The sequence below is a fragment of the Alosa sapidissima genome, chromosome 2 (genome assembly GCF_018492685.1).
Source record: "Alosa sapidissima isolate fAloSap1 chromosome 2, fAloSap1.pri, whole genome shotgun sequence".
Classification (NCBI taxonomy): Eukaryota; Metazoa; Chordata; class Actinopteri; order Clupeiformes; family Clupeidae; genus Alosa; species Alosa sapidissima.
This window is the reverse complement of record NC_055958.1, coordinates 39,215,947-39,227,820: the sequence shown is the minus strand read 5'-3', so window position 1 is coordinate 39,227,820 and position 11,874 is coordinate 39,215,947. Positions and strand designations below refer to the sequence as shown.

The 11,874-nt window shown below is 39.9% G+C and overlaps 1 protein-coding gene across 1 annotated transcript; it reads right to left on the bottom strand.

The window, feature by feature from the left end:
* Positions 1–255: 255 nt before the first annotated feature.
* Positions 256–11,642, bottom strand: LOC121691388 (transmembrane protein 179B-like). Its single transcript, XM_042071174.1, has 5 exons — positions 11,285–11,642; positions 7,725–7,909; positions 6,659–6,790; positions 2,628–2,706; positions 256–1,420 (listed from the first exon to the last, which is right to left on the bottom strand). The coding sequence occupies exons 1-5, from the start codon at positions 11,372–11,374 to the stop codon at positions 1,286–1,288; spliced, it is 621 nt and encodes a 206-aa protein (XP_041927108.1). The 5' UTR covers positions 11,375–11,642; the 3' UTR covers positions 256–1,285.
* Between the last annotated feature and the right edge of the window lie 232 nt (positions 11,643–11,874).

The window sequence follows — 11,874 nt, the reverse complement described above, 5'->3', positions numbered from 1 at the left end:
GAAAACAATCACTTTTACCAAAACGGAGATCTATGCTGGAAAACTCGCCGGATTTTTCCTTTAAGTAATGTAACTTGAAGTAAGTTAAGGAAAGACTTGATGATTATTGATTATTCATCCAGCAAAGTTTGGGATTCTCACAGATGCAGATAATTAAATATTTAAGCGAATAATTTAACTGAGTCAACTGAAATTTACAAGTTTGCAAAATAAAAAACATAAAATAAATTTAAAAAACGGCAGGAACAGACATCATATCATACAGTACTTTATTCAGTACCATAGCTATGTTGTAAAGCACATAAGTCAAAAGTTCATTGCATCACAAAAGTTTAAAGATGTTTTCCTCAAAGATTATTCTAAAAGATCATTCAAAGTCATAAGTCAAAGTCAGAGGTGAATTTTACAAAAATCTATTTAATGAGACTCACTTTGCAGCTGTGTTGTTCACCAATGGGTGAAGATTATGACACTGACCATTTCCTTTAAGATATTTGCACACAATGTGCATGTTGTGAAAATAAACCACATTGTAATCCATGCACTAAAATATCAGTTTATCAGTTATTCATATCAGTTTTATTTCTGAAGTGAAAGAGTTGGAAGTGTTGATGTTAACATGTGCAACATGCGATGGGAGTTTTTTTATTGTGTGTTGTATACTGTTATGTAAACAAAAACAAAAACAAATGGTCTGACCGAATTCTTAGCTTGCCCTCACACACACACTGAAAATGCACAATAAAGAAACGGAATTCTTAGCTTGCGCTCACACAAAGGGATACACTGAAAATGCACAATAAAGAAACTGTAAAAACTCAAAAGAAGACCTAGACTCCGGTGGGTACGCTCAGGGAAGCACATAGCATACAGTACAGCACAGAAGAGAAGCCGTTAGATGTTATATGTTCGTTGTGCTGTACATCTTAAAATACCATCTCCTATCTCATTAAAACCCTGGACTGCACTCACTAATACAACATCAAATATTTGACAGGTCTTCGAAAGTGCAGATTGATAGTGCGTTTTCTGTCTTCTCAGAGGATAAAGGTGATGCAATATAGGCATGTGTAATGTGCATGTATGGCTAACAATGTAAAAGACTTACTCATCATTGCAAAAAGCTGTATTTACAACACAACAAAGCACAACTTGACATGTATCATGACAAATGTATCATGATCAATTATTAATTAATCACAATAACAACTCAGGTAAAATAATAATAACAATAATTTGGTCTAAAATACGCTGGTGTTTTTTAGTGAACCTCCCAACTACAGCTTCACCTCCTGCGTCCCCTGCCTCCCCGATGGCAACGCGTCGCCCGGCCCCCTCCCCCGGATGTCCCTGGACTGCACTGGGCAATTGCCAGGCCTCCGACGAACAGCAAGCAGAAGAAATTCACCCACACCGATATCTAAAGTAAAGAGAGGATTGAAGAGAGAGAGAGCTCAAATTATACTACATAGTCATTCCATATGAAGTCAACAGATGCCTCCAGCCTGACCATCATGGAATTGGTTCCTACTTTATATCAATAATGTTACTATACCCAACAACTACTTTGCAAAACGTTAAGCTTGTATCTAGTCTGAGATATAGAGGCTTATAAAACAGGGCCATGAGTCTGATAAAATGGAGTTTTTAAGATGACTAAGTTCCTTAGGTAATTACTTGGGAAGTGAGCATGCTAACAAGGGAGCTAAAAGCCATGGGAGCCAGTGCCTCTTACAAGCTTGTCTCTGAAGGTGTGGGGAGGGAGGTTTTTCTAACGTACATGCTGTGCAGCTACGTATTAGCTGGTTACCATTACACAAACCCACTATTGACATTTATCAAATCTAAATTAACAGTACACATTAAGACATAACAATGTCATAACAATACACTATGACATAATGGACATAGTCAGAAAGAAAGGGCGACAGGAGGCCTGAAGGCAACACAAAGGCATGAAGGCTGAAATGAGGAAGTGAATATATAGGAAACATAAAAATAAGGAAACATACTGACATACATACATTCCTGAAAATAAGGAAACATACATACATTCCTGAAAATAAGGAAACATACTGTGATGAATGAATGAAAAACATCCAAACAGGAAGTGACTGGATGAAAAGTGGAATGGCAAAAAGAGATCAACGACAGGCTGGATATGAATACATGCATGCAATACAGAAGAAGAGCAATAGACAGAAGAACTAAAGTGTGCCATAGTCTAACATCAAGCATAACGGCCCTGCTTCATCAGGCCACTGAAGGGGCAAGAGACATAGAGCTGTACTGTGCGGTACCTCAGTAGGGCTACTCCATTATGGCAAAAATTATTATCACAATTATTTTGTTCAATATTAAGAGCACGATTATTAAACACAATTACTCAGTGATTTTGGAACTTACAGGGAATTTGGAGGAGTACATTTCTGAATTTTAAATATAATCCAACAGAAAACAAATACATACAAAAAGATAATGCACCCGACAACTCGAGACAAAAGGAAAGCATTGTTATGAAACTGAATATAGCTAAATAGTCATTATATTTTGATGATGTTTTTTATATATATATGTAATCGTTTGAAGTCATAATCACAATTAATCGATTAATTGCATAGCCCTACCTCAGCACTGTGAAGAAGGGTGTAGAATCTGCTGCCACTCTTCGATATGTCCCACTGGACATTCTGGGCGTCATCACACCTGCAAATACACAAAGTCCCTCATAGCCGTGGATTCAGATCTTGCATTTATTTTTTTACTATTGAATTAGGGCTGCACAATTAATCGAATTTTAATCACAATCACAATTTTGGCTTCCCACAGTCAAATTTGCGTGATCGAGTGATATTACAAATGCGTGCTCTACCCATAGAACCAACCTGGCAACCCATAGAACGCTCCGCTACAAAACAAATCAAGCGCTCCTTAAACCTGTCTGACCATGTGCCTGCATGCAGCCTACCAATGACAGCTGTTCCCTGCACTGCTCAGCCTGATGCACTGCTCACAGTTTGGATGCACTGTGGACTAGTAGCATTATTTTAACTATTAGTAGGCTAGTTAGACTATACAAAAACAACAACGATCAAAAATCAAATGTGTGGCACAGCAGAAGGCCAAGAGCTTGTCCCTCGAAACGGATCATCCGTTGTTCGAAAATATTTCGGATTTCAGGCAAGTGAAGTTAACCAAAAATATAAGCAAAGAAGGGCTCTCAACTCATACCGTGAAACACATCACATGACGTAAACCACACATAGGCTACCTTTTAACTTTTACTTTTAGTCCTTGTTTGCTTCCTCCGATATAGCCTTTAATAAGAGTTGAGCTAACGACGGGATCCGTGAATTTTATTAATGTATTTTATAAGCTACATGTGCAACTTACAATGCATATGCGTTTCAAAACACAGCCTACTCAAAACGAGTGAACAATAATGAAAATGTAGCCTACACGTCAGTGTTTTACATATCAACAAATGACTAAACCAGGGGTGTCCAAACTGTGGCCCGCCACGCACTTTAATCCGGCCCGCCGAGCATTTATCAGTTTATCATAAGCCGCTCGCTCACTATTTTTTTCCAGCGATAGACGACGTTAGGCTACTGCAAACTGCTTTACACTCTTTTTAGAGAACGTTTACAATGTCAATGTCAAAACAGCTTGTTATATCGAGATACATAGTATCTCCATTGCTTCAGATCTAACTAGTTATGCTACTCCATTTAATTGAGAACGCATTTGAGCATGCACGAGATGGAGAGAGCACGATGGCAACACTACTGACCATTACTGACCATTTATAAACGGTGAGGGCACAGCCATAGGCACAGCACTAGCCATAGGCTATTTTTGAGTGAAGCTGGCAAAGAGTCTTAAAGTGACCATTTGTAAGTGCACCATTTATAAGTGAATTGACCAGTATCAAATTAACAGTATTTCTTAAGAAATCAATTTTCTACAACAAAATTACTTTTGTCATTTAAATAATACAAAACGTTATTATTATTATTATTTGTGTGTGGCCCGCCGGCCTATGTGGCTCTTGAGTCAAAAAGTTTGGACACTCCTGGACTAAACAATTAAACTCATGAACAAGAAGCAGAGCTTAAGTGGCTAATGGGGAGCGTTGGGAGGATTCCCGGTGGGCCATTAAGGATTCCCCAAATATTAACAAAGTATAGCACGCACAAAAAATTGTTTGGAAATTGTTTGGAAGTTTGGAAGTCGCAGTCAAGTCTATATTTGCAGTAATTTAGGGGAGTAAATGTCCAATATGTTTAGGGAAAAAATATTTTTGTCACTAAAATTAATTAATAATCGTGATAAATAATCATGATCTCAATATTGATCAAAATAATCATGATCATCATTTTGGCCATAATCGTGCAGCCCTATATTGAATTGAGATTGAGCATGTCAATTTCTGTATATTTTGGTTGGAAAAGCAAGTAGAGGTGCTGGCCAGGAAGTTATCAATTTAAAAACAGAGTAGCCACACACTCTGATCTCTTAATATCGGAACCCCCCCCCCCCCCCCCCCCCATTACCACCAGTCCCGTGTTTCCGTCCTCTTACGTGTATGTGTCACTTACTATTATTACACGGCTCTTCATAATGCTGCAGAATGCTCCATTCACTTGAATGGGCCTTCCCAACGTTCGGTGGTCTGCTAATTCTCAATAACAGACCGTTGCTAAGTATAACAGACCGCTGTCAAGGAAAATGGGCTTTGTGCTTCTATTTCACGTCTTTCATATCACTACGCAAGGACTGGAACTTCATTCAAAAGTGAAAGCAGACGGTTGATCAGCTGTGTTCTAAAGAATGTTTTATTCAAGTTCAGTGTGCTGTTGTCGAACTATTTGTTTCTCACCAAAAGCCACGATGAAACGGTAACAAATAGGCTATAGCCTAGGCTATGTAGGCTAAAGAGTCACATTGTGGGGAGTTTATCCGCTGCGCGTCGGGGTCCGGTTCGCCCTGTCGGGACTTATTTTCCCAATAATGACCGGCGTTTTATACATTATCCCTTACTTAATTTCTATACAAATTGAAACAGCGGATTTCTAAAGAAACGCAAGCACCCACACCATAAGTGTATCTAAATTAGCTATGTACCAAAAATTACATTTTACCGTGACTCAAAGAGCTGTAAACAGTCTTGTAAGGCTGCGTGTACAAATCCGCTTGGAGCTCCAGTGGAATTTTAAAGTAGCGACGAGAATTCTCAGTCTAACCATTCATGTGCCGTTGAAAGGGTGGAACTAGACGACCCGCCAGGCCAGCACTAACCTCGGTAAACAAAATCGGATATTTCAGGCAGCAAAAACACGGGTAAGAACCAAACCAGATTTTGTTCAAATCTACACACCTATGGCTACTGAAAAATGTAAGGTTCATTTATCAAACGTTATTTTGAAGTATTGAAAAACATTGTTGTTTTCGAATTGTCGAACGAAATGGGTGATAATTAGAGGTGTTACAATATATTTATTAAGGACCAACGTGTTGGCACATAGCCTTTATCAAGGTTCAATGTCTTTAAAGGTTGTATCAGCGATTGCAGGCCCAAAAAGGCCCAACCATAAATGATCACATTCATCACAACAACAATTCCATAAGCAGGCCGTCAAAATGTGTCTCTGTAGGCAGCCTAGGCCCTGAGATGTGCACACAAAAACATTTGCTACCAACAAGCGTTGCCAACTAGCCTAGAAATCTAGACGCACCCTAGCGGCAGCAAATTACATTTGCTTCCAGGGCTAGTCTAGCAACTCTCCGTTGGCTTGTGAGCTCGAAAAATTAAACTTCTATCAGGCCAATCAAATGGTGTATAGAGTCGTTAGGCGGGCTTAACATAATGATTGATGGCAGAGTTGCAACGGTTTGGCTTGAATTCCCTGGTACTTGAAAACAAAGAAGATGGATGTTGCTGTTGGCCAACAGTGTGACACAAGTTAAGCTTGTTTTAAGATGGCAAAAGTTTGAACTAGCCAACTACTGGGCAGCCGTGGCCTACTGGTTAGCACTCTGGACTTGTTAACCGGAGGGTTGCCGGTTCGAGCCCCGACCAGTGGGCCACGGCTGAAGTGCCCTCTAGCAAGGCACCTAACCCCTCACTGCTCCCCGAGCGCCGCCGTTGTAGCAGGCAGCTCACTGCGCCGGGATTAGTGTGTGCTTCACCTCACTGTGTGTACACTGTGTGCTGTTTGTGTTTCACTAATTCACCGATTGGGTTAAATGCAGAGACCAAATTTCCCTCACGGGATCAAAAAAGTATATATACTATACTTATACTAGCTCCGCTGGTGGGAAAACGCATGGGACTCAGCGCTGTCCTATTGCATGCAGAGGGAATTTGAAACCGATTATCCCGCCCCTTGGACTGAGCACTGCGAACGGTGAGTGCCCAGACCCTACATTTTAATGTGGGTCTGGCTCGTCAGGCTAGTTGCCAACCACTCAAAGGCAAAATCAATAACCGACGAGATGCGTGTACAGGAGAGTTTCAATTGCACGGGAGGGAGGGGGAGGGAGTAGCGAGCTAGCTCTCTGTTTTGTTTGAATGTCAACAACAGTGAAGTTACCCCACAATCGCTGATACAACCTTTAATGCTCCGAAATCAATCAGAGAGAATCTGGAGTTCACCTGTTAAACTGGGGTAGTGGAAGAGACTCGCATAACTTGTCTCTTCCTATCTTCAGGAGGCAGCCGCTGATGATCAAGAGGAACATGAGGAGTCCACTCATCCCCAGGGTGATGTTCACACACAGGCGCCCTCTAAACACAAACAGATATAGAAATATCAAAATTACATCCTATGATTTCTGTACCAACCAATAGCATTTATGGACTATGGACTATTGCAACTTTGGCGACTACTATATCATTCAAGTAACAAGACATCATACTTTTCTATGCACCTTGTAAAAATACTACATAAAAATGCTATACTGCTTACAAATCACAGTTAAAGATTCACAATGACTGTGACTTTCATTGCTCCAATTGTGAAAAAAAAAAACACCTGAATATGGTTAACTATAATTGGTGTCATTTTAATCTATTTTCTTCTAACCATAAGCAGACATCAAAAGGGTCCTTTATCAGCTCTGAGAGCAGAGTTTGCAGATCTCAGTCATACTCGAGAACTTGTACTGTACATAATGTATCCCCATATACATGGCACTGTACATAATGTATCCCCATATACATGGCACTGTACATAATGTATCCCCATATACATGGCACTGTACATAATGTATCCCCATATACATGGCACTGTACATCATTTAGATTATTACCTTGTATATATTCTTATTGTTATCATTATTGCTTTGATCTGGGATCTACTTATCATTATTATTTTATTTTTTATTATTGTATTATTATTATTTTATTTACTATTATTTTACTATTAATTTATATTATTTTATTTTTACAACACTTTGATCAACTGTTATTGTTTTTTAAATGTGCTATACAAATAAATTGACATTGACATTGATATATGTCAGTGTATCCCCACATATGACACATACTGTAATGTATCCACACATATGACACTGTACAAAATGTATTCCCACATGACACATAATGTATTCCCATATGACACATACTGTATCCCCACATATGACACATAATGTATCCCCATATGACACATAATGTATCCCCACATGACACATACTGTATCCCCATATGACAGCATGCTTACCCACTGCCCTGTCCACATACACAGCTGTAGCAAATGAGTGAGAAACAGAACACCGTGACACACACAGGGATGGCCATCGCAAAGTTGCAGACAGACGGGTCGCCAGAGGAGGTCACACTAATCGTGGCGGTGGAGTTATCGTACTGGAGTGTTCCGTACAGCAAGCACTTCCCCTCGTTCTGGGCCTGCAGACAAAGAGAGGGGGCTGACATGTCATTGCATTCACTGTCCACTTGTGGGCAGCCCATACCAAGAATGATACTATAATTGATAAAAGAATGATACTATACTTAATGATAATGGCAAAAACAATATAAATGCAACTGATGTGAATGACAGCATCCACACATGCTGTAAACTATACCAATAACGACATAACAAATGAAATAATTGGGGATCACTTTCAGTGTGATTTTGAGAATGATAAAAAGCTGACAGCCAATCAGAATCTTATTTTAGCCATTACATTCTTCAACATGAGGAGAGAATTATTTCCTAATCGTTGGTCAGTGTGGATGCTTTGATTGTTATAGTTAAAGTTATCTCTTTATAGTTATCGATCCTAGTGTGAACGGTCCTTTAGGCAAGCCTTTTATGCAGACTTCCAGAACATCATTGACAGTAAATTTGGCTTATCACTATGGAATCAGAACAATGCCATAAAGTGCACAAAATATTTCTGCAGGTACGCATTTTTTTTGCACACAGACAAATTAATTCCACAGTTACAAAACGGTTCTACACTTGTGCAAATCATATTCTCGAAGACAAAACTCTATTACACATGTGAATATCTTTTCACGGGCACACAATCTTTATGGCGTTGTTCTGACTCCATATATCACTTGCTGCCAGTTCTTCACATGGGTTTTTTAATGTTGCTTATACTCAGAGACCAGTAGCATTTTGGATATGATACGTAGTATTGCACAAGATAGTAGTTCCAACTCACAATGAATGCTTCCAAATAGATAGATAGATAGATAGATAGATAGATAGATAGATACTTTATTGATCCCCAAGGGGAAATTCAATAAATGCTTCCAAATACTGTGGCTCATCTTATTCAGTATGTTTTATCCCAAGACTTGGCAAGTTATCCTCTATCAACATTAACACTGCAATAGTAATTGCAACAACTGAATGGCTACTCTCATTACATAGGCCTACATCAACCTGTTTCACACAATGTTTTTTTTTTTTTTTTCAGAGCAGGGAAGTGAATGAACAGCGCTTTGGTTCCCTTGTGCAGGGAAGAGGACATAGTGAATGAACAGCACTATGGTTCCCTTGAATGTGCATACAGTTGGAAACAACCATGATCCCCATCAGTGTTAGAAGGGCAAATCTACTATATGCGAACTACAGTACTGTATGCTAAAGTAAAGAGACCGAACAACATCAGAAATCAGTCATACACTCCAAAACTTCAGATTTATTAGCATTCAAATTATTATGACCGCTGCGCAGCGGTCATATAGGTTTAGTCAGATTTTTTTTTTTCGCATGTCCAAATTTCCGTCAAGGATTCCCGGGACACTGTAAGACTGGGGTACACAAAACTTGGTGGGCATGTAACCCCACATGGATAGCATGGAACCATCGTTTTTTTTCGTTTTGATCTGTAGCCCCCCCGCTGGACTGGACCCCCCGAAAGGAGGGTAGGGCAGACACAGTTTTCTGTGAATATCTCGAGAACCGTAGGGTTTAGGAGGACCATTTTTTTTTTGTATGTTGATCTCAAGGGGCCAAGTCAACCCATTCCATAACCACTCATTTCATGTATAGCGCCACCTAGTTAAACACAAAAAAGTAAAAATGAGGTGTTGTAATCGCAGGTATCTGTGACCTAACATAGTCAAAACTGCACGAAATTGGAAGTGTAGGATCATTATGTCACCCTCTGAATGCACGCCAAGTTTCGTGGAATTCCGCTCATGGGGGGGCACACAATAAATGAATTTATGTTACTATACACCAACTGGCCTGTAGGTGGCCGGAGACAGTTTTCTGTGAATATCTCGAGAACCGTAGGGCCTAGGAGGTCCACCTTTTTTGTGTATGTTGGTCTTAAGAGGGCATGTCAACCCATCCCATTACCACTTATTTCATGTATAGCGCCACCTAGTTAAAAATTAAAAAGCAAAGAATTAGGTCTTTTCATCACAATATCTCTGGCTGACATGGTCAAAACTGCACGAAATTGAAAGTGTAGGATCATTATGACATCCTCCGAATGCATGCCAAGTTTCGTGAACTTTCGTTCATGGGGGGCCTTACAATAAAATAACTTACGTGTACATTTAGTGACCGTACACCAACAAGGATTCCCGGGACACTGAAAGACCGGGGTACACGAAACTTTGTGGGCATATAACCCCACATGGATAGCATGGAACCATCGTTTTGATCTGTAGCCCCCCCGCTGGACTGGACCCCCCGAAAGGAGGGTAGGGCAGACACAGTTTTCTGTGAATATCTTGAGAACCATAGGGCCAATTTTTTCCGTATGTTTGCCTCCAGGGGTCATCTTAACTCATTCCATGTGCACACATGTGCATAAACAGATACACACGCACACACATACATTCACAGTAATCATACTTATGACACATACTCACACAGTAGACATATGTACGCATGCATGCACATGCACAAACACAGGCACATACGCAGGCACACACACAAGCACGCACACATACACACACACACACACACACACACATAAACATAAACATGTACATGCACACATGCACACAAGAATTTCTCAAAATTATGAACAGGCAAGATGGGGGTGGGGTTGTATAAAATTAATTTTACGTGTGAAATCTATGAACTAATCATGTTTTGGTACTTGTTGTCTAGCAGATACCAGTGAGAATTGAGTGTGGATAATGCAATTTAGTGAGACAGTTAGAATCATATAGGCCTTTCAGCGTGATTTATTTTTGTGGAAAAAATGTCCTGGACTGGGCGGCGGTCATATTTTGTACCGCTCTGCGGTACATCTAGTTTAGTAGTAGCCTAGTAGTTGTTGTTATCATTTACGGTTTCGGTTTATGATTATCATTGTCATGCCCATTAGTCGCACTGCAAGGCTTTGTGTTTTGAGGAGAGACCTGGAGAGGAGAGCGGACCAGATGAGATGGATTAAGAGAAGAGAATAGGAGTGGAGAGATTTTTTTTTTTTTCAAATTATTTAAAATATTTAGTCTAGTATAATATTAAAATTTGGTATGGTGAGAAATGTGTTGAAATTGTGTACACACATACACACTTTGATAAACGAAATTTAGGGATAACCCCACGGCTGATGTTGACCTGTCTGTCTTTGCTTAGAAACGAAAACGAAAGTTAAAAAGCATGCCTGTAAAAACCTCTGGTTTTAATTTTGTCTCCATAATCTGATGTAGGCCTATCTATCTACCCTAGCCTACAAAAAGTTTAATGAAGTGGCAAGTCGCAGGCTAAAACAAGTTCAGATCAGATACAAACTAGCACAGTCTACTGTACCTCCACACAAACCTTAAGCAAACTTAAGCATAATGATGTCCACCTACCTGCACAATTGTGACTAAAACGGCTGTAACAATCCCGCAAATGAAAGAAGCAGTGTACAGCACGACCTGCAGAACTAGTAACGGATCCATGTCCAAAGTGTGTATCCTGTGTGCACACCCACGGCAGTCGGGACAAGCAGAGAGCGAAAAAACGAGGCTTCTAAAAACGCAAGCGCGAAAGTTAAAATATAGTTCAACTTGTTTCAACAGTAAGTCATTGCTTAGCTAAGTCAACGATTTAGCTTAATATAACATAACAAAAGCAACAACATGGAGGCTACACAAACAAAACCAATTTCTTCCTTGCATGTTTTAACATCCATCCACTACTTCGGAGACGATGCTGAAAGTTCTCCACGTTCGCCTCAGGTTTTCCTTAAGTTTCGATTCCACCTTAAAAAAAATGCACGTTTCGGCCATTGGGTGGCAGTGTTTATCGCAACATCGAGCAACTATGCCAAGTACAGCGCTGTCAACAGTGATCGCTTGCTTTTTTCGAGCTACTTTCAAGTTTGCTGTCGTTGCGTCAGTTCGAAAACACAGCGCGCACCCATTTATAGCGTAGCCTACCTACATCAACATTTTTCTTT

Coding starts and splice junctions, on each gene's coding strand:
- LOC121691388 (XM_042071174.1), bottom strand. CDS start 11,374: ATGGATCCGTTACTAGTTCTGCAGGTCGTGCTGTACACTGCTTCTTTC. Junction 2,707..6,658: donor CCACTACCCCAGTTTAACAG/GTGAACTCCAGA, acceptor GTGTATTTGCAG/GTGTGATGACGCCCAGAATG. Junction 1,421..2,627: donor CCCTTCTTCACAGTGCTGAG/GTAGGGCTATGC, acceptor TCTTTACTTTAG/ATATCGGTGTGGGTGAATTT.